This window comes from Taudactylus pleione, unplaced genomic scaffold (assembly GCF_031769625.1).
Source record: "Taudactylus pleione unplaced genomic scaffold, aTauple2 ptg000436l, whole genome shotgun sequence".
Lineage (NCBI taxonomy): Eukaryota > Metazoa > Chordata > Amphibia > Anura > Myobatrachidae > Taudactylus > Taudactylus pleione.
This window is the reverse complement of record NW_028284838.1, coordinates 9,697,474-9,719,623: the sequence shown is the minus strand read 5'-3', so window position 1 is coordinate 9,719,623 and position 22,150 is coordinate 9,697,474. Positions and strand designations below refer to the sequence as shown.

The following is a 22,150-nucleotide window of genomic DNA, read 5'->3' as shown; positions in this document are numbered from 1 at the left end:
CGACAATTCTCTCAGATCATATCCGTCTGACAGTAAAGCTTCTACAGTACCACAGCTGGGTAATCAATTGGAGGAAATCCATGCTAACTCTGTCCCTTGAGATGCTTCACTTGGGAACCTTCTTGGATTCCAGAGCTCAGAGATTTTGATCTTACAAACCAGAATACGCACCTTTCTCAGTCAGTGTTGAGTTCCATACACTGATGCATGAACATTCTGGGGTCATTGGTCTCAAGGTTCGACATAGTGGAGTATGGTCAGTTCCACTCCTGACCTCTCCAAACAGTCATTCTGAAGCGATTGATTAAGTCTCGCCCGAATCACGAGGATCAAACTCTTGTTCTCTCCCAGGAGGTTTGTCTCTCTGTGCCTGCTGTGGTGGCTCCAGCGCTCACATCTGAACAAGGGATGCCTCTTTTTGGATCCAGGACTGGGTCCTACTTACCACCGATGCAAGCCTTCGGGGGTGGGGGGGGAGTAACGTTATATCTAATCTTCAGAGTTGGATACGTCAGGAGAGCCAGTTTTTCTTCAACATGCTGGAACTTCATGCCGTGTACAGGGCTCTGTGTCATGCACAGCACCTCCTTTGGAGATGTCCGGCGATGGTACTGTCGGACGGTGCAACCATGGTGGCCTACATAAACCACCAAGGCAGCACTCATAGTCAGCCTGCTTCTATCCGGATCTAGCCCATCTTGCTTTGACTGGGTGGCTCTTGAGACGTCCATCCTAAGAGCTAAAGGATTTTCCAGGAGAGTTGTTCGGACCACGCTGCAGGCTAGGATTCCTTCATCGGCATGTGTTTTTCATAGGGTTTGGCGTACCCCTTTTTCTTGGTGTTCGACTAGGAGTTTAAACCCGAGGTCTTTCCGCTTTTCTTTTCTGCAAACAGGTCTAGTTTTGGGCCTTCGGCTCTCATCCTTATAAGTCCAGTTTCGGCTTGTCTGTCCTTTTTTAAAGCCAGATAGCTCTACTACCAGAAGTGCAAACTTTTTCTGGGAAGTTCTCCATGTTCAGTCACCATTCGTTTCTCCAGTGGCTCCCTGGAATCTGCTTTAGTTTTCCGAGCTCTCCAGTTGGCTCCATTTGCACCATATCAGATGGTGGTATTGCGTTGGCTTACGTAGAACACTGTGTTTCTATTAGCCATCGCGTCAGCTCGGAGAGTGTCGGATCTGAGCGCCCGCTCAATTCGCTCTCTATTTCTTGTGTTCCCTTTGGACAGAGCTGTATTGAGGACTCGCTTGGGCTACATTCCCAAGGTGGTATCCCGCTTCCATATTAATCAAGACATAGTAGTTCCTGAATTTCAGACTAGGGGTCAATCTCCGCTGGAGGCTTCGTTGGTTGTGGTGAGGGCTCTCTCTCTTCTGTCAGGAGGACCGGAGAGATCCGCAAGTCGGACTCTCTATTGTCTTGTTCATATGAGTGGCTGGCTGGCTACTAAGCAGCCTTGGCCCACTGGCCTCGCTTTAACATTCGCCAAGCTTCCTCCTTGGTGAATCTTTCTATCCCTGCCATGGTGATGGCCCATTCAACTTGGTCAGTGGGGACTTTGTGGGCATCATGTTGTGGGGCTTCTGCTGAACACCTCTGTATGGCTGTCATATGGTCATCTGATCACACCTTCATCAGGTGTTATGCATTGATACTTATGCGTCCTCGTACGCCGCCTTCGGGCAATCTGTGCTCACTGCAGCTCAGGGACGTCCCAGAGTTGTCCCTGTGCCCCCTAGTGGATGAAGAAGAAAAGGAGACTTATGTTCTTACCTGTTGAGTCTCTTTCTTCGATTCCATAGGGTGCACAGGGTGCCCACCCTGACGCACCTGTCTGTGGGGGGGGGGGGTTTCCTTGGCGACCGGTCCGGCTGTATTTTCCATGGCATGAATGGTTCTGTATGTATGCTGGCCTTCCTTCTCCTTCTCCTCTGCCTTGCTCCTGCCATGGGCTTGCAAACTAAACTGAGGTACCAGTGGCTGGGGGCGGGGTATAGAGGAGAGAAGAGTGGGCTTGTGGGGAAATTTCATTAACAGTTTGGTGCACAGTATCTCCTCTCCAGGCTATACCCAGAGTTGTCCTTGTGCCCCCTATGGAGTCGAAGAAATAGATTTAACAGGTAAGAGAACATTTCTGCATTAGGACTCATACATGAATACTTATTGTGCACAATGCAGCTTACTGCTATATTTGTTTTACTTTTAGGAGATTATGGGCTCTACAGCTGTTAAACCACATCTTGTAGCCTGAAACCTGAATAAATGCACACATTGGAAATTTCTCTCGTTTCTATTCTTATTATTGTTGATTGGTAACTGGGGACATGTGGGAATAATTAATATAATCTCTATTACATCCTTTCTCTTTCCAGAAAGAACTTGGTGATAAACGATCAGAGAGTATTGATAGAGTCCGGCAGCTTCTGCTCTTGCCAAAACAGACATGTGATGTCATTACTTGTGAGCCGATGGGATCTCTTATTGACACAAAAGGCAACAAAATTGCAGGATTTGACTCGATTGATAAGAAACAGGCAAGAATAAAATGTAAACTAGAGCAATATAAAATGAACTATTTATGCACATCACTGGTTGCAGCATATTTATTACTGCTCTGCTACAATCAACACAAAATACAGCAATCTGTGGGTGGGTCAGGGGGCATGGCCAGAACAGCAGTATGGTTATTATTACCATTATTATATGATTATTATTACCAGTTATTTGTATTGCGCACGCATATACGCTTTACAGAGAATTTTGGCTATTCACATCAGTCCTTGCTCCAGTGGAGCTTACAATTTATGGGCCTAAATCGGCAAGGAATGCAGTTGCTAATACCCACACGATCGGTTGATTGTTGCATTCTGCACATGTGTATGCATCGCAGTGCGTTTGTGCGAACTAGCAATTGCGTTGGGAACTTCGATTGCAAAGGCCACGCATACCCAAAGCAGAGTGATTGACAGGGAGTACCGTTTATGGGTGGTTGGGCGAGTGCAGGCGTGCCAGTGCGTTTCAACACTGTTGCAGGGGCGTGCAAAAATGATCCACTGCATGGCCGTAAGCAGCCATAGCACTGATATTGTGGGTGACTGTTAGCAATTTCTGGGCAAGGTCAGGGCTTGTGCAAGTGTGCATATGGGCCCGATGTTACTCGATGTTACCGATTGTTTTGCTATGTTCCCCTAGTACACGGATGTGAGTAAGGGGAAGTGGATGTCCTTATGTCAGGCTGCGTTCGCAATGTGAACGGACACATTAAAATAGAACTGCTGATATTAGCAACTGCGGTGCATGCGTATAGGCAGAATTGCAATTCATAGTGAATATATATATAGTGAATATATATATTCCCAATCACATGCACACATACTAGAATTATTTTTTTTTTGTTGGGAGCCAATTAACCTATCAGTATATTTTTGGGGTGTGGGAGGAAACCCACGCAAGCACAGGGAGAATAAACAAACTTCACACAGGTAGGGCCAGGAAACGAACCCACGACCTCCATGCTGTGAGGCAGTAATGCTAAGTGGATTACAGCTATTTTATTTTGTCAGAGTCCCTTCATGCACCTAGGGGGAGATGTACTAAGCCTTGAAAAGTGATAAAGTGGAGAGTGATAAAGTACCAACCAATCAGCTCATAACTGCCAGTTAGGAGCTTATTGGTTGGTACTTTATCACTCTCCACTTTATCACTTTCCAAGGCTTAAGCCGCATACACACTAGACTGTTTTTATGAACGATATGGACGATAACGATATCGTTCAACGATATATCATTCATATAGAAAAAAGGGGGGGTTTAACCCCCTATTGTTCCTCAGCACACTGAATTATACTTGCAACAATATATGAACAGTATATGGTAATAGAAATTCAGAGATATTAGCTGCATGCATTTGCAAATACATGGGAAGCTGCTAGGCCACATCATGGCTTCTCTGTCACTAGCAGTCCCTAACACTAAGGGGTTCACATCCGGGGCGTAGAACACCCCAAAAAAACGTCCAGCCCAGGACCCCCCCAGGGCATCACACGAAAATGGAAAAAGGGTGACAGTGCAGTGTAAAGTATAGATGTGTGCAAGTAGTTAATAAGTGTTGATAAAGGGGTTCAAATATATGTGAAAAAATTACATGAATAAAAAACATAAAAAGTTGTTTGATATATCATTCATATCGTTCAGTGTGTATGCAGTGAACACCCAATGATGCGCGCTCCCTCGGGTCGTTAACAATGTTTTCTGTCATACATGCAGGCCAATCTGATATCATCAAGAATTGCCTGTTCAGATGACTTCAATGAAATATATATTTAAAGATATCTTTCATTGTGTACACCCAATATCATTTGTCCTGCACTACAGAAAGTTCAAGGGAAATCTTCCCAATACCGTTCATACAGCCCATCGTCTAGTGTGTATGAGTCTTTAGTATATCTCCCCATGCCATAAGAGCCCCACCTGACCCTTTATATGCTATCAGTTCCCTCCATATACCCAAGTATGTGTCTTATGCTCACATGCCCCATTATATACCATAAGACCCCTCTACAATGCCTATTTATTTAGGCTTTAGTGCCCGAATGAAACTGAAATAAATCACATTCCAAGGAGGGATAATGTAAACCCTTATGGCACCTCTGACTTCTTGTCTGCAGAACATAGCTAAAATTTATTGTGCTCTGGGTATTACATTGAATTACTGTATGTCCCTGCAGGGTCATTATTTTTGTTTATTTTATTTAAATAAATAAAAAAAATTGTTCCTCAGATAAACAGCTGAAATAGTGTCAAAGGCACTGAGGGGATCATTCAGACCCGCTCGCGAGCGCAGGACGCTCGCAAGCGGGTTGATGTTGCCCCACTGCGCATGCGCACGACGGAGGGAGCTCCGTCGTGCGCATGCGCGAGACCTGGATAGCGACGGGCTCTCCGTCGCTCCGGGTCTCGCACCAAAGGGCGCGTGCTGTCGATGTTGATTGACAGCACGCCCCCTTTGGTGGGCGTGCCGGGGGCGTGGCTGCCAGATGGAGGCGTTCCCATGGGAACGCCTACCGTCTGAAGCCGGCCCCACTGACATCACTAGTGATGTCAGTGGGAGTGATTTTGGCTCTGATAGAGCCAAAATCACGCCAGGGCTTGCGGCAGCGAGACCCTACTGCAGGGTCTCCGTTGCAAGCCCGATGGTCGCGCTGGTCTTGACCATCGCGACCATCATCATGGATGCTCGCATAAGCTGTGGGTGGTCACCCACAGCTATGTGAGCGTCCAGGAGGATGCTCCATTTTCATGGAGGAGGGCCCTGATTCAGAGCGAGCGCTCTGGTCAGAGCGTTCGGCTCTGAATCAGGCCCAGATTCTGTTATTCGATCGTTACAAATGATACTAGTAGTAGAGAGAGATAAGACAAGTAAATAAAATAAGCCTATTTAATACCTTACCAGAATTAGGAGCAGTTATGTCTACTTCCTCCAAAGCAGATGAAACACTGCCAAAGGAGGTGGGACAGACCAGAGGAGACGGAACGGAGCAGGTTAGGCAGACAGACCGTCAGGTGAAGTGGTATAGCACAATGTTCTAAATTCCAGACACTGCTTGTCCGGGATTGCTAACCCTCTGGACTCTGGACAGATATCCAGATTTCCAGACTGCCAGCAGCAATCACTGATGGCATCCCTAATAACAGCTTACATACTTCTCTCTGTTGTATCTGCCTACAGACTATAGATAATGATGGTACAGTATGGCCTAGATGAAAGCTACACTAATTAAAAATACACGTGACTAAATAGTGGGATTCTGCCCAAAGTCAGCAAAGATCTAGCGGTCAGAGTATTAAACAGAAAAATGCTGGATTTATTCCACTCTAATTTGTCAAATACAGTATATGGAAAGAGGCATCACTATGACTAACTTTACAAAATACAGGAGAAGAATGCAAGAGCACACTTTAAACACACAAGTCATGCTAATTTAAATATTTGTGACTTGTACTCTGTGATATTACAGTACAGTACCTGGGACGCAGGTAGTAATTCTCCCCAAAAACATAATTTATGGTGCAATTTTGAAAACTATAGGTTGCTAAACACAAAATTGCACAGAGAAATTATGATTAATTTGTACCGTTTTAAAAAGTCTCTCCATGTCCACTATCTCAATATACTTCTTTTAGTGACATTTTCTCTGTAGAACTAAATTACAAGTGTGATGATAGTTAATGCTGAAGACAGGCTTTAATGTTTATTTTTAATGAAACAGGGTCTTCAAGTTTCAACCAAGCAGAAGGTTTCCCCTTGGGACTTATTCGAGGGTCACAAAAACGTAGCTCCACTCTCCTGGGCCTGGTTTGGGACTGTTCGAGTAGATAGAAAAGTGATAAAGTGTGAGGAGCAGCATCACCTTCTCCTGTACCACAAACATCCAAAGCCCAAACCTCGAAGTTACTACCTGGAGCCCCTGCCACTTCCTGCAGAAGAAGAAGAGGAAGAGGATGAACCTGCCACTCCAGTGTCCACAGACCCTGAGGGGAAGACAGCAGAGTTTTCTGATCCTGGTAAATCAATAACTGATGAAGAAAAAAAATCCAAAAGCAGAAAGCGCAAGATCAAGACCAACCCAAGAACAGATGTATGTTATTTTATAGTTCCCTGTGTGTGACTAATTGCTAGCAGAACTCTAGCAAGTGCTAGTGTTGACTTTTTGAGTTATTCTTGTCGTTGTTTACTTATTGTTTTTTTTATGTCCTTTCAAGAGCAGCTCATCATGATTGCTTGCGTTACAGAGCTTTCTCTTTTCTGTTATAATGTGTTATTGATTTTGAAACTAAAAAGATTTAAAAAAAAAAAAATTAGCAAAATATTAAATCTGGAGGTTTTATAGCTACATCCCAGCAAGAACATTACAGCAAGGTTAAAAACATGTAATCCCACATGTAATATAAGGGTTGGCACATACAGGCATTTTCATATAACACTAGGTAAATGCTATGGACAAGACCTTTCATTTGTGATTTAAATACATTAATAATGCAGTAAAAAATAGACCTCAAAGTTTCCCTGCGGATTTGTAGCCATCAGTGTGGTCAGTTTAAGCGTCACGCTGCGCAGTGAGTGCTCACCAAACACTTCAATTAACCTAAACTTTATGAGCTTGCAAAGCACTGCCAGCACCATTAATGGAGCCTTACTGATGCCTGAGTGTTATATAAGCAATGCTGAACATGTCACCTAAATGAAAAACCAACTTATTTATCAGACTTTTTAATGCTATTACAGAACAGATAAAAACACTGTTCATTTACAGCTGGTGCCTTGCACTGCAGAAGCTGCACAGCATTAAAATGAATAACAGTTGTGAAATAGTTCAGTACATTTTTTGGAATGTTCATACATGTGTATTTGGTGAGATGCACTGAGATGCCAAATATCCTGTAAGATCTCAAACTGACACATGTATCAAATTACATCCCCCTTCGCTATTTCACTACTACTCCATATAACCACACAGACATCTCTGGTTCCTCGGGCTAGAGGTGAAAGTGGAGACCAGAAAGGAATGAAAAACCCACATATCTTTTTCCACAGACTAAAAAGGAAATCAGTGATTCCAAATTGGAAGCAGAGTGAGGCATTGCCTTGTAGCACAACTTCTCCAGACACTATAAAAGGCAGGTACCTTAAAGGATACCTTTGCAAAGCTGAGCATGAGGAGTTAGCTAACCTCTACTTTAGACAAATGTGCTGTTTCCATTCTGTTTACGTTTCAGGTAAAAAATAAAACATGAATGAAACAGGATTTTTTGACAATGGCTTAAGTTAGTAAGCAAGATCTAAAGGTACATGTTCAGTCTAAAAGGCATATTATGCACTAAACACACATTTAAGTAGCAGGGTCGTAGCTAGGGTAGTGCGGCCAGTGCCATCGCACAGGGCACCACAGGTCAGGGGGTGCTGTTTGGGCCTGTCAAATTTCTGTTTATTATCATTCTTGCTTGTAGCTTCCTCTTATTTCATCACCAGCATCTCCTGGCTCTCCTATCTCTTCCCTGGCCCTTCCCCATGAAGCCATGGCCCTTTTTTGGGTGCATTATGTCCCTTTGAAAAATGAGGGGGGCGCCAATGCTCTTTCTGGCACAGGGCACCAAAAAGTCTAGTTACAGCTCTGTTAAGTAGTATACGACTTTGGTTGGAATAGAACTCATGCTCCAGGGCAGTGAGGCAGCAATGCTAAGCTGAAGTCCACAACCTATTAACTTGTGGCTGCTGGACTACATCTGTAGACTGTTAGCAGTATGTCACAGTGGAAGGTGTGTCTGGGCTCAGCACACTGGGTGTTATTATATTTGTCCAGTTGGAAGACAATGCACTTGGCCAGAATGTATAATGGTGATAAGCATGTTGTGCAGTATGTTGGTGCTGGTGGCAGTTAGTCCACATGTGGTACAGCTTAACCAGGTCTTAGGGTTATTCAACCAGGGAGAAACAACATGTAGGTAGCATAAGGACTCAGGGATGTACAAGTATAGTAACTGTATAAAGCAGCTTGGAGTGCGAGAGTATTGCTGGGCATTGTAGTGCACCAGGCGATATGATGACAAACACCCTGTGTGACTGGTGGTGCTATGCCCCTCTATGGTAGCAGTGGTAACATAATGTACTTGCGGTTCTCTGTGGGCTCTGTACGGCCCGGTAGTAACGGGATGCAGTGTGGATGGAGGCAGCGCAAGAGAGCTCCATACCCAACACCACCCCTCGCTCAAGACTGCGTCTCCTCACATAGCACAACGTGAGCATCACACACATTCAACGTCTCACCTGTAATGAGAAATAAGAAGAGAAACTGTATGCAAATATTACATTACTCAGCAAGAAATATATCAACATTTACATATGTTCCAGTCCACATTTCTGCAGGGAAACATTCTGTATATAAGAAGCTAACCCTTTGATCAACATATCTGCAATATTGTTTTCAGTGGATACATGAAGCACACTATGAAGCATTTTCTACTAGCTCTCTGACCGAATGAAGCTTGATAGCTATATGTTTAGACTTACCATAATACTTGGTGCTAGAGGATAGATCTATTGCACCTCACATGCAATGTTTATGATTTTGTCTAAACTGAAAATTCCTAATTTACACATAGCTCCTTCCAACCTCTGGCTGTTTCGGTCAAGGTCATATACTCTACTTTGGTAGTAGATAAGGTGACTTTCAGTTGCTTCCTACTTGCCCAACTGCACACGCCATGATGAATAGATATCCAGTGTAGGATCACCTATCATCCATGTCTGCTCCCCAATCAGTGTCACAGAATGCCTGTAGCTCTAAAGTTCCTATTTTCTTGAACTTTAGTCATAGGGAGCCTGTTCTATTTAAGTATCTGTAGATGTACTTGAGAGCCATTCAGTGCTCTTCTCCCAGATTATGAGTCTCTCTTAGACTTGTATGCAAACTCAATGATTTGCGTACAAGTCTGATGGAGAGGGGGGAGACTGCGCATGCGCAGGATTGGTCCTGTGAGATTGGTCGCAGTGCCCCCTAAGCCACAGCCTGATTGACAGGCTGCTGCTGTTTGTGGGGTGGGGGTGGCCAGTGTTCCTGAAAATGGGGGCATCATACCCCCATTTTCTGGGAGTGCCGAGACCAGTGTTTGCGTCTTCCAATGTAGATTTCCTGGCCTTGGCCATGGTTATGAGACAGCCTTTTGAGTAAACTTAGGGTTACTCAGATGGGGGATGGTCTCGTAAGTAATCTGTTGGCTGCACCCTCGAGCGCAGCTGTAAATCACTCAAGCATTTATACCAGACACCTCCTGCTGCATTAGCATATGTTACCATCTCTGCTGCGTCCAAGGTACAACTCTGAATCAGGCCCAATTTGCATATTGGCTCTTTGTGTACATTAGGGTTCCTATGGCTCTATGATAAGGTATCAGTTTCATTTCCTCAATTTCTGTATCTGTTGTAGGACACTGAAGCTTTTGAGGTTTTTGTACTGCTATTGATGGGCATATTGACTGCATTTGCATGCATCATTCTTAATTTGTTAATCATCACCTCAATGTAGCCCTTTTTATCCACAGTGACTGTTCCAACACTCCTGTATGATCCTCAGACCTATAAGTTGGTGCGCAGACCCAAGATCTTTAAGTTTGAGCCTGTTACCCAACAATGACTTTACATTTCCTATTTCATCTTCTTGTCCCGCTAACAGTATGTCATCCAAGTAGACAAACAATAGTCAGCTCTTGAAGGGGTGAAACCTCTTTCAAATAGACAACTGTCACAATTTTTGTACAAGTAGCAACCACTTTGTACAGAAATTTCTTCAGAAGGCACACCTTCCCCTCCGGGAACTCATATACATCATAGTGTTCTAGTGTTTTCATAGAAATCTTTTCCTCCATTTGCCGTTGACGTCTAGTTGGCGTAATACCAAGTCATATGTAACAACTATAGCGATGACCATACACAGTGTGTTGTATCTTGCCACAGGCGAGAACATTTCAACACCAAATTCTATGTGAAGCCTTTGGCAACAAGTTGAGTTATATACCCGTGCAAGGTTCCCATGTGTGTTACGTTTCTTGCAAAAAAAAAACATTTGTTCTTCGTAGTTCAACAGTCCATGTATTGTTATCATCCAAGCTTGAGAGCGTTTTGTCTATAGCTGATTTCCGTTTTTGACAGTTGTCACTTGACATTGCTTTTTGGAGCATTTGGGGATCACAGTAGACAAAGTTTGCATACTCTTTGTCATTTGTTTTTCTGGACACCACACCAGGGAGCCAGCGCTGATTTTATGAGACTCTCAGTGAGGGAGGCTGGTTAAACAGCAGATGCCAATATCCTTCTTCATACTTTCAGGTTATAGGAGGCAGGTCCGCTCAAGCCCCATTAACTATATTGGTATATTGCACCATACTATATTGAACGGTATATCTTACTATTCCTTTGATATATACCTGTTACACTGTGATATTTAATATTTGTCCTCACCACGCTTTGAATAGAGCATGGATTATAAGCAGTGAATTGCACTTAATTGCAACTAACTGCTAAAAATATTTTTTTAACAAAGTCTGAATATTTAACTTTACAGCTGCAGGAAGAATATATAATTTTTTGAGAAGAACGATATATAATTATCTGTGGACAAATATTGTCCTGATTTATGATCTGATTATTTATTTGTTTTTCTTCCTCAGAATGCACTATAACCTCTAGCATATCACCTATTACATATATATATTAATACGTCTTTGAGGGGTGGTATATAGATTTCTGAAATTTACACAGTTAGAAGGATTATATTTAACAAACTGCTATTTATTTATTTGTGGTTGGATTGTGTTTGTCTTATAGATGTAGGGATATTTTCCCTTATATGGAACATACATACTGACTAAAAACTTCACCTTGGCTTTAGCTACATCAGGACCAATTTGGGGTGTTTTTTCTTGAAGTTAGGTATAGGTACCTCCGATCATTGAATCTATTTATATAGGTTTTGACCACTCTCTGATGTATATTTTGATGTGATATAATATAAGTGCCCGCGTTTAATTTTTTGTGTAATGCATTGTATGAATAACTTCAAGTGTTTCGCTTCCTATGATTATATTATGGAATAATAGTAAAAGTTAAGTTTTATCATTACAGGTAGAATCTTGTGCCCCCAAAAAGATAGTACTTTCTTTCCTTTTCTACAATTGTCTTTACTCCAATGGGTGCACTTCCACAAGCATGACATATTTTTTATATTGATATCGGCATATACCTTTCTAATGTGGAATAACTCCACCTTCATTTCAACATATTGGCACCAGTGCTCAGGGTCTCCACCCTTTTCTCCTTCCCTAAATTAGAGATACTCTTTGTCATACCTTTTAGGGCAAGCAGTTAGTTTGCCTTGGTTTTCAATGCCACTGTTCTCACATACGCAACACCTTTTGGTGTGTAGGATATATTGGTGTTGGCATCAGGTTGCTGCAGCATTTACATTTCTTCTTTGGTTGTATACAATGCACTGACTCTTTGCAAATTGGGCTCTGTATCCTCTCTTGTACAACACACTAAAAGCAACTATATTTGCTTGTAGGTCAGGCACAAATAATACATCTTACATTGTCCTTGCCTTTCACCTTCATAGAGTAATTGTCCCAACTTTGTGGCATTTAGGGCCTTGTCTCCTATCACACTGACTTTTACTGACTCACACGGCTTTAATGATTTGAACCAACTTTCATTAAAGCTGAAATGCCTTGTGGCTCCTGAGTCCATGTACCAGCAGTCTATACACAGTAGCTGTCTGCTACATTCAAGGCTGACTCATTCCCGCTGTTACATTTAGCTAATGAGGTGCCACTTGATACACTCAATCTGCACACTCAAGCCTTATGTCCCAACTTGTGACATTTAAAACATCTATTCCTAGGCTTTCTGTGCTTTGAACTTTTAGACATTAAAACAAAACTTTCAGCATTTATTTTTGTAGGTATGCGTTTTTGAAACTGCAATAATTTAGCATATACAGTCTCTATGGTTAGCTACGTAGTACTTGACCATAATGCTGCTGACCAGTATTTGTAATATTGCATAAGATTTTGCAGCATCAAAATTGTAACCTCCTCTTCATCTATTATGACGTCAACTGAGCCAATTTCTGACAGATGAATACAATTGTACTCATGCACTAAGCTATGTTGCATATAATGTGCGCTTCAAGTTAATTATTTTCATCAGCCCTTTATCTTCACATGCCATTTTCAGAGTTACCCACATATCATCATCCCTTTACTGTGGATGATGGAATAAACATGTGATTCCACAGCTAGACCAATTGAGCCCTTAGCTCTATCTACTTCTTCTGAGCTTGGATTATCACCAGGATTGCTAGTAACTTTCCATAACTTCTCTCATTTTAACTGCATTTCCATAGCAAATGTCCATGTAACATAGTTTTCCACACCTGCCAGCTTCTTAAAACTCATGCTGATTTCTTCACTGTACATTTTGTTATACAGGTGAATAAAGGTATATCTGTATTCACTCTGACCCTTTTATTCCATGTCACTTGCAACTTGTTGATCTTTGTATTGGCTTGTTCCACACCAAAGGTAACTGGACATTTGGCAGATGGAATCATGCTTAGTGATGGATTCCACTTGCATCTGTAACTCGAGCGGTGTTTAAGAAATATCTTGTGCATTGCTGGGGGTGAGAGCGGTGACTGGGCCCATAACTTTAGCAGAGATACCTGGATGCAGTGTGGATGACTTCTGAAAGTATTTTTACTGCAAAAATTAGATTAGTATAGAACCTCTACATCATTCACTGTTGGTGCAAGATTCCATATACTCATACCCAGTGTTATTTTTCTGGGCAAATAGGTTCAGGAACTGGGGTGGAGCTGCTGTGGGTGGAGCTATAGAAAAACAATTTTTATATAGTATTTAGAAAAGAAGGCATTTGGTCCAGGACATTAAGTCATAGTTAATGAGAGTTCCTGCTTGTTCCTGCTGAAAATAGCACTGCTCACACCCTTATATAGTAAAATACTTATATACATAGAGTTGTCTCACTTATACTCATGAGGGTGTGTTGCATTTGTCTCTCAGCCCTGACTATACTGCAGACAAAGGTTCATCATATTATGGGACAGAAAAGTGTAATGGCTTCTGCAAAATGATAGGGGTGGGGATGACCACACTTTACCACCAGAGTGAATGGATGAATACCCACATATTTCCCTGATATGTCAAATAAACTAATCTTCCTATAGATCATAAGATTTACTAAAACGCCCCCTAACTTTGCTGCCCCAAATACCCACCCCCAACGGTACAGGCCATGGCTTTGCAGGGATGCCCTGTCAGAGGCCCAGTTTCCCATAACTAAGCAGCAGTCAGCAGAAGCAGACTCTGTGAACTGCTCACACCCTTCCTGGTCCCTATAATAGGCAAAAGACTCTTCTGATGTGGCCCTGAGCTTTATAATAACGGTCTGATACTGTGAAACATCAGACTGCTATAATGAGACTGCATGACCACATGAGAAGAACCCTGATGCTCTTCTTCATACATACATATGGCGTCAACTTCAGTTCCCACTCTGATGTGCACTATGGCTACACCCTGTCGCTTCAATGGAAAAGGCGTGATAATCTAAAAAATTGGAAAGCTAAATGAACGAGATGAGATGCATGTCTGTATATTGCTACTGTAAGTTGTGAATTCAAACTTGTTTTTACATATTGCCCATAGCATTACATAACTTTTTTATGACAATTTAATGACTGTTGTTATCAAACCATTGTAACTGCATGACAAGCGATATGTGCTTACCTCTCGGTATGGCAGAGTATGTACAGTGTGTGAAGGGACTTAACTCAGAAATACTCATTACAATTTTACATTCATGTGGAAATCTCAATGTTATTAGCGCTTTGTAGTCAGATATAACTAGGAAAATTGTATACAGTATACGTGCCAACAGAGGGCCTAATCCAGAGATGTAGGCAAACCCGATGGTTTACGTACATCTCCGATGTTTGTTGAACTGCGCATGCACAGGGCTCGTACTGCGCATGTGCAGATCGGATCCTGCGTCGTCGGATGCATTACGGATGCAGACGTTAGGTGAATGACAGACTACAGCCATTTGGGGGCAGGGAGGGGTGGCAATGGGGAGAGTTTTGTAGGCATGCCAAGGCTAGGGCTTACATCTTCCAACGCAGCTTCACTGGCATCATGAAAACACCGACCGATGTTCATGCAGATGATCCATTGCAGCAGCGGATCGCAAAACCCTGCAGGGGGCGTCTTTCTACTACAGACACCTCCTGCTGTATTTGCATATTTTAGCACAGCTGCTGAGTACAAAGACACAGCAGCAACTTAGATATCGCTACCGATTCATTTTTCTAAACATGCCAGGACAATGTTGTACTGATTTTAATATCCAGTAACAACCTTTCATAAATGTAAAATGGTTGTTACAAAAATTGATTAAACAATACTTTATAAATAATTTTACCTATTTATAAAACATCATTTCTTCTCCTTGTACTGTATACATATCTCAGTGTATGGCTTTATTAAACATAAGTGTTTGTATGTGATATTTAATTATTATTATTGTTTTTGTCTCATAGGGATATCCTCAAAATCCTGCGTATCGAGTACCATCTAATTGTTCACCTCTGTCCTCTCAAATGATACATCACACCTCGGCTAATACATGGAGTTACAATATTATGGGGCAGCAGTCAAACGTGTACCTGCAGAATCAGGCCCTCATATCAGGTATGTAATGTGTTTTTCTCACCAGAGCTTTATTCCAATGACAGTTTGATACCCAAAGCAAAAACTAGGGTTGCCAAGCATCCAGAATTACTACAGACTGTTTGAAAATCTGGTCCCTGACCAAATCCGGACTGCTGGTACTCCCGGATGAACATTGTCCAGAAAAAAATATGGCCATCCGGGGTCGGCTGGCTGTCCCATTTCTCCTCCTGCCTATTCTGCAGCTTCTGCTGCTTCCTGACTGGCTGCAGCTGTCAGTCTGCATACAGTGCTGCAGCCAGTTCCATTACATTTTTCAGTTGATGAAGTTTGGTTTCCCACTGAGATTGGCATTGCTGAGGAATATTAATCTAGGTGCTTTCGTGTTCTGAAATTGCTTTTCTTTTCAACACCATCAAATTTGGCTATAGTCACAGTGTTATACAGTGTACAGTATAATCCCGGTATAGAATAATTATACAATAATTTGCACAGCACATACCTGTGGCCTTGTATGTTCTTAGTATAGTATATTTAAGCTGGTAGGGTGTAAACAGCAACTGGCATACTAAACTAAATCACTAATAACTAGAAAATAAAGGGGCTCTGAGGCATATAAAGGGTCTTGAGGGGGCTCTGAGGCATATAATGAAGCATAGGGTTGCTCTTTATTAGAGTGGTAAGAAAATGGCTTAAAAACTAACAAAATCTTTATAAGGGTTATTGCATGGTAATTCACATTACAAAGTGACATAGCAAGTATATGCGTGGCTATCAAAAACAAAAGGAATTTATGTGAAATTAATTTTATTTACTGAGAAAATAATAGGACAGGTGATGCTTTAAAAAAAACTGTACACAGGAATTGCTAATTGTTTGTTATGTCACTTTGTAACGTGAGTTACCATGGAACATACATGCCTACTCTCCTGGGATGGCCGGGAGTCTCCTGAAAATCGTGTGGCGCTCCCGGCCCCCAGAAAAGTAGGCAAATCTCCCGGCCGCCACCAACCCCCTGCATCCACCCGCATCGCCCCTGACCCCCCTGCATCCCCATAAATACACCCCTGCAGCGGGGGAGGGGGGGGGTCAGTGACGCAATTCGTGCTGAATGGCATAATCGTGGCCAAGTCCCCTGCTTCACAAAGCCATTAATCTTGGCATTGTGAAGAGGGTGCGGGGCTACAATGAAGCAATTGCGCTGTCACGCCCCCTGCAACACCCCAAATGCTACTTTATCGCTTCATGCCCCCTTCTGCCACACCCCCGCACCGCAGTAGAAGCCTAGAAACTAACATTCAGCTTCCTCCCAGAAGGAGGGAGCTGAATTTTCGGTAATTATGCCATGGAGTGAACCATAACCATATTGTGTTTTTTGTCCGGGAATCGAAAAATTAGAAGATAGTAATCAAAAGTAAAACGCTGTCACCTCTTTAGATCTCTACACATAAGCATGGTGTAATGTCATGGCTGCTGCCCAGGAATGTTATGAGGCTTAAATGTTATCTCTATGTTTGGTTGGATAACGATTAATCTAACAAGTCATGGAAACCAATGAGATATCCTTGTTTATGGTGGCCAAATAAAGACTCCATATTGAACGCACACTTCTGCAAATGCAAGTGACATGCCAAAGCAGGGAAAACTAATTATTTCTTTAAATGTTGGCCCTGTACCCTCAAGACTTGTACACTGGATGGGCCCAGAGTGGAGTTCAAACATGAAGCCACATAATTCAGATCATAATTCATGTATTATAGTTGTGGCTAGATCACCTTCAGTTAATGGACCCTGATGTCATCATTTACTATCCACGTGGACATCTATTGGGAATAGTAACCTGCCCGGAGCATGGCGAGCATAGCAGTCTCTACTGTTGGTGGCCTGATACTACATTTGGGACAAAATAACAGTGCTTGAAGGGCATAGAATCGCACTGCCAACCTCACTCCACATCACGTCCGGGTCTGTTAGCTGAAGGGGATCTAGACCAGTGCTCGAAGTGTGTCGGTATGCAATGGTATGGCATTCCGGCACTTCAAGCATTGAACTTTTTTTTTTTCAACTTGCAAGCAAGACAGCAGAGCTGAGGGCGGAGGCGTGGCTTCTGTGCTGAGCTGGAAAGCTACATGCCTCCACCCACTAAACTGTCACAGCTCCTAACACCCCCCGCCCCCCTGGCACCCCAACCCCCTCCTCCTTTCCCCACACAGGTCCCCTTTCCTCATCTCTCCTCACAGCTTCTAACACTCCCCCCCCATCCGTGGCACCCCCGATTCCCCCCCCTCCCCCACACAGGTTTGCTTTCCTGATCTTTCCTCACAGCTCCTAACAATCCCCCCCCATCCACGGCTAAAACTGCATTGTCAGCATTTTGACTGTTAACATCTGAAAGCATTAAGAGGTGGAGCACTGCATATAGAGGTGTATCTCTAGAAGCATTAGGGGGCCTTCAAAATTTTGCTACGGGGCACACAAATTTCTGGTTACGCCCCTGCATGGGAGGTCAGACTGGCATATGTTCTAGCATATGGAGGTATTTCTTAATGGCATGTGGGCTGGTTAGAGTGGCATGTGAGGTGGTAAGATTTGCATGTGTTGTGGTATTTGGAAGTAGGTGGGGTGGTTTGAGTGACATCTGGAGGCATATGAGGAGGTCCGAGTGGTATGCAGTGACATGCAGGGCAGAAAATGTGGGGTTTCAGGACATTATAATATAATTGTGGGAAGGGGGGCGCCGTAGCATGTGCTTTCCTGTGGGCGCCATGGCTGCACGCTTATCCTCTGGCTGCTAGTACAGCTCCTAAAGCCAGCTGCAGTGTGTTCGCAGCTTGTGCAGCTGGCTCTGTGTTAATGCTGCAGACTCGGTGCCCGGCAGTGTGGTGTTGCTGCCCATTTGCCAGTGTGTTACGGGTGCCCGTCCCCAAACGGAAGATCTATACCTCAACCACGCTGTGGAGCGCTGCTGGGGTCACCAGGGTGGTGACGGGTGAGAAAGGGAAGGAGGTAGTGAGAGATGCAAAAGGGTGAGAGATGGAAGGAGGGAGTGAGAGGTGCAAAAGGATGAGAGATGGAAGGAGGGGGTGAGAGATGGAACGAGGGAGTGAGAGGTGCAAAGGGTGAGAGATGGAAGGAGGGAGTGAGAGGTGCAAAGGGTGAGAGATGGAAGGAGGTAGTGAGAGGTGCAAAGGGTGAGAGATGGAAGGAGGGAGTGAGAGGTGCAAAGGGTGAGAGATGGAAGGAGGGAGTGAGAGGTGCAAAGGGTGAGAGATGGAAGGAGGGAGTGAGAGGTGCAAAAGGGTGAGAGATGGAAGGAGGGAGTGAGAGGTGCAAAGGGTGAGAGATGGAAGGAGGGAGTGAGAGGTGCAAAGGGTGAGAGATGGAAGGAGGTATTGAGAGGTGCAAAGGGTGAAAGATGGGAGATGGTAGTGAGAGGTGCAAAGGGTGAGAGATGGAAGGAGGGAGTGAGAGGTGCAAAGTGTGAGAGATGGAAGGAGGTAGTGAGAGGTTCAAAGGGTGAGAGATGGAAGGAGGGAGTGAGAGGTGCAAAGGGTGAGAGATGGAAGGAGGGAGTGAGTGGTACAAAGGGTGAGAGATGGAGGGAGGGAGTGAGAGGTGCAAAGGGTGAGAGATGGAAGGAGGTAGTGAGAGGTGCAAAGGGTGAGAGATGGAAGGAGGGAGTGAGAGGTGCAAAGGGTGAGAAGGAGGGAGTGAGTGGTACAAAGGGTGAGAGATGGAGGGAGGGCGTGAGAAATGCAAAGGGTGAGAGGTGGAAGGAGGGAGTGAGAGGTGCAAAAGGGTGAGAGATGGAAGGAGGGAGTGAGAGGTGCAAAGGGTGAGAGATGGAAGGAGGGAGTGAGAGGTGCAAAGGGTGAGAGATGGGAGGAGGTAGTGAGAGGTGCAAAGGGTGAGAGATGGAAGGAGGGAGTGAGAGGTGCAAAGGGTGAGAGATGGAAGGAGGTAGTGAGAGGTGCAAAGGGTGAGAGATGGAAGGAGGGAGTGAGAGGTGCAAAGGGTGAAGAGATGGAAGGAGGGAGTGAGTGGTACAAAGGGTGAGAGATGGAGGGAGGGAGGGAGAGGTGCAAAGGGTGAGAGATGGAAGGAGGTAGTGAGAGGTGCAAAGGGTGAGAGATGGAAGGAGGGAGTGAGAGGTGCAAAGGGTGAGAGATGGAAGGAGGGAGTGAGTGGTACAAAGGGTGAGAGATGGAGGGAGGGCATGAGAGATGCAAAGGGTGAGAGATGGAAGGAGGGAGTGAGAGGTGCAAAAGGGTGAGAGATGGAAGGAGGGAGTGAGAGGTGCAAAGGGTGAGAGATGGAAGGAGGGAGTGAGAGGTGCAAAGGGTGAGAGATGGAAGGAGGGAGTGAGAGATGCAAAGGGTGAGAGATGGAAGGAGGGAGTGAGAGATGCAAAAGGGTGAGAGATGGAAGGAGGGAGTGAGTGGTGCAAAAGGGTGAGAGATGGAAGGAGGGAGTGAGAGATGCAAAAGGGTGAGAGATGGAAGGAGGGAGTGAGAGATGCAAAAGGGTGAGAGATGGAAGGAGGGAGTGAGAGGTGCAAATGGGTGAGAGATGGAAGGAGGAAGTGAGAGGTGCAAAGGGTGAGAGATGGAAGGAGGGAGTGAGAGATGCAAAGGGTGAGAGATGGAAGGAGGTAGTGAGAGGTGCAAAGGGTGAAAGATGGGAGGAGGTAGTGAGAGGTGCAAAGGGTGAGAGATGGAAGGAGGGAGTGAGAGGTGCAAAAGGGTGAGAGATGGAAGGAGGGAGTGAGAGGTGCAAATGGTGAGAGATGGAAGGAGGGAGTGAGAGGTGCAAAGGGTGAGAGATGGGAGGAGGTAGTGAGAGGTGCAAAGGGTGAGAGATGGAAGGAGGGAGTGAGAGGTGCAAAGGGTGAGAGATGGAAGGAGGTAGTGAGAGGTGCAAAGGGTGAGAGATGGAAGGAGGGAGTGAGAGGTGCAAAGGGTGAAGAGATGGAAGGAGGGAGTGAGTGGTACAAAGGGTGAGAGATGGAGGGAGGGAGGGAGAGGTGCAAAGGGTGAGAGATGGAAGGAGGTAGTGAGAGGTGCAAAGGGTGAGAGATGGAAGGAGGGAGTGAGAGGTGCAAAGGGTGAGAGATGGAAGGAGGGAGTGAGTGGTACAAAGGGTGAGAGATGGAGGGAGGGCATGAGAGATGCAAAGGGTGAGAGATGGAAGGAGGGAGTGAGAGGTGCAAAAGGGTGAGAGATGGAAGGAGGGAGTGAGAGGTGCAAAGGGTGAGAGATGGAAGGAGGGAGTGAGAGATGCAAAAGGGTGAGAGATGGAAGGAGGGAGTGAGAGATGCAAAAGGGTGAGAGATGGAAGGAGGGAGTGAGTGGTGCAAAAGGGTGAGAGATGGAAGGAGGGAGTGAGAGATGCAAAAGGGTGAGAGATGGAAGGAGGGAGTGAGTGGTGCAATGGGTGAGAGATGGAAGGAGGGAGTGAGAGATGCAAAAGGGTGAGAGATGGAAGGAGGGAGTGAGTGGTACAAAGGGTGAGAGATGGAAGGAGGGAGTGAGAGATGCAAAAGGGTGAGAGATGGAAGGAGGGAGTGAGAGATGCAAAAGGGTGAGAGATGGAAGGAGGGAGTGAGAGGTGCAAATGGGTGAGAGATGGAAGGAGGAAGTGAGAGGTGCAAAGGGTGAGAGATGGAAGGAGGGAGTGAGAGATGCAAAAGGGTGAGAGATGGAAGGAGGGAGTAAGTGGTACAAAGGGGGAGAGATGGAAGGAGGGAGTGAGAGATGCAAAAGGGTGAGAGATGGAAGGAGGGAGTGAGAGGTGCAAAAGGGTGAGAGATGGAAGGAGGAAGTGAGAGGTGCAAAGGGTGAGAGATGGAAGGTGGGAGTGAGAGATGCAAAAGGGTGAGAGATGGAAGGAGGGAGTGAGAGGTGCAAAAGGGTGAGAGATGGAAGGAGGGAGTGAGAGATGCAAAAGGGTGAGAGATGGAAGGAGGGAGTGAGAGGTGCAAAAGGGTGAGAGATGGAAGGAGGAAGTGAGTGGTACAAAGGGTGAGAGATGGAAGGAGGGAGTGAGAGGTGCAAAGGGTGAGAGATGGAAGGAGGGAGTGAGAGGTGCAAAGGGTGAGAGATGGAAGGAGGGAGTGAGTGGTACAAAGAGTGAGAGATGGAAGGAGGGACTGAGGTGCAAAGGGTGAGAGATGGAAGGAGGGAGTGAGAGATGCAAAAGGGTGAGAGATAGAAGGAGGGAGTGAGAGGTGCAAAGGGTGAGAGATAGAAGGAGGGAGTGAGAGGTGCAAAGGGTGAGAGATGGAAGGAGGGAGTGAGTGGTACAAAGGGTGAGAGATGGAAGGAGGGAGTGAGAGGTGCAAAGGGTGAGAGATGGAAGGAGGGAGTGAGTGGTACAAAGAGTAAGAGATGGAAGGAGGGACTGAGGTGCAAAGGGTGAGAGATGGAAGGAGGGAGTGAGAGATGCAAAAGGGTGAGAGATAGAAGGAGGGAGTGAGAGGTGCAAAGGGTGAGAGATAGAAGGAGGGAGTGAGAGGTGCAAAGGGTGAGAGACGGAAGGAGGCAGGGGCTGGCTGGCAACTTTCAGGCTGGGAGGCACAGAAAAGCACAAGGCACTGGGGGTGAAGTAAATCTGACTTGCGTGTGTGTCACTGGGATATTACATGCTCTGCTTACCTTGGCAGAAGATGGTTATCCTCTGTGGCAGGCCTTCCCCACAAGGGTCAGCGCGCACTCCTCAGCTTGCCATGCGCCGGATCCTCTCTTGCCTCTCGATGCTGGCTTGATTCTGCCGGCTACTTGAATTCTCAACGGACTTAACCTAAGCAGCACGGGGGAAGCAATTAGCTCCTTTGCATATGAATATAATTATAT

General features: G+C 44.9%; 1 protein-coding gene across 1 annotated transcript in view; it reads left to right on the top strand.

The window, feature by feature from the left end:
* The window catches only part of MED12L (mediator complex subunit 12L), a 709,720-nt gene that overhangs the window by 601,724 nt on the left and 85,846 nt on the right, over positions 1 to 22,150 (top strand). Inside the window, exons 35-37 of the mRNA XM_088447707.1 lie at positions 2,373 to 2,534; positions 6,269 to 6,637; positions 15,170 to 15,320. Of these exons, the coding sequence (XP_088303833.1) occupies positions 2,373 to 2,534; positions 6,269 to 6,637; positions 15,170 to 15,320 (682 nt within the window). The remainder of the gene's footprint in view (positions 1 to 2,372; positions 2,535 to 6,268; positions 6,638 to 15,169; positions 15,321 to 22,150) is intronic.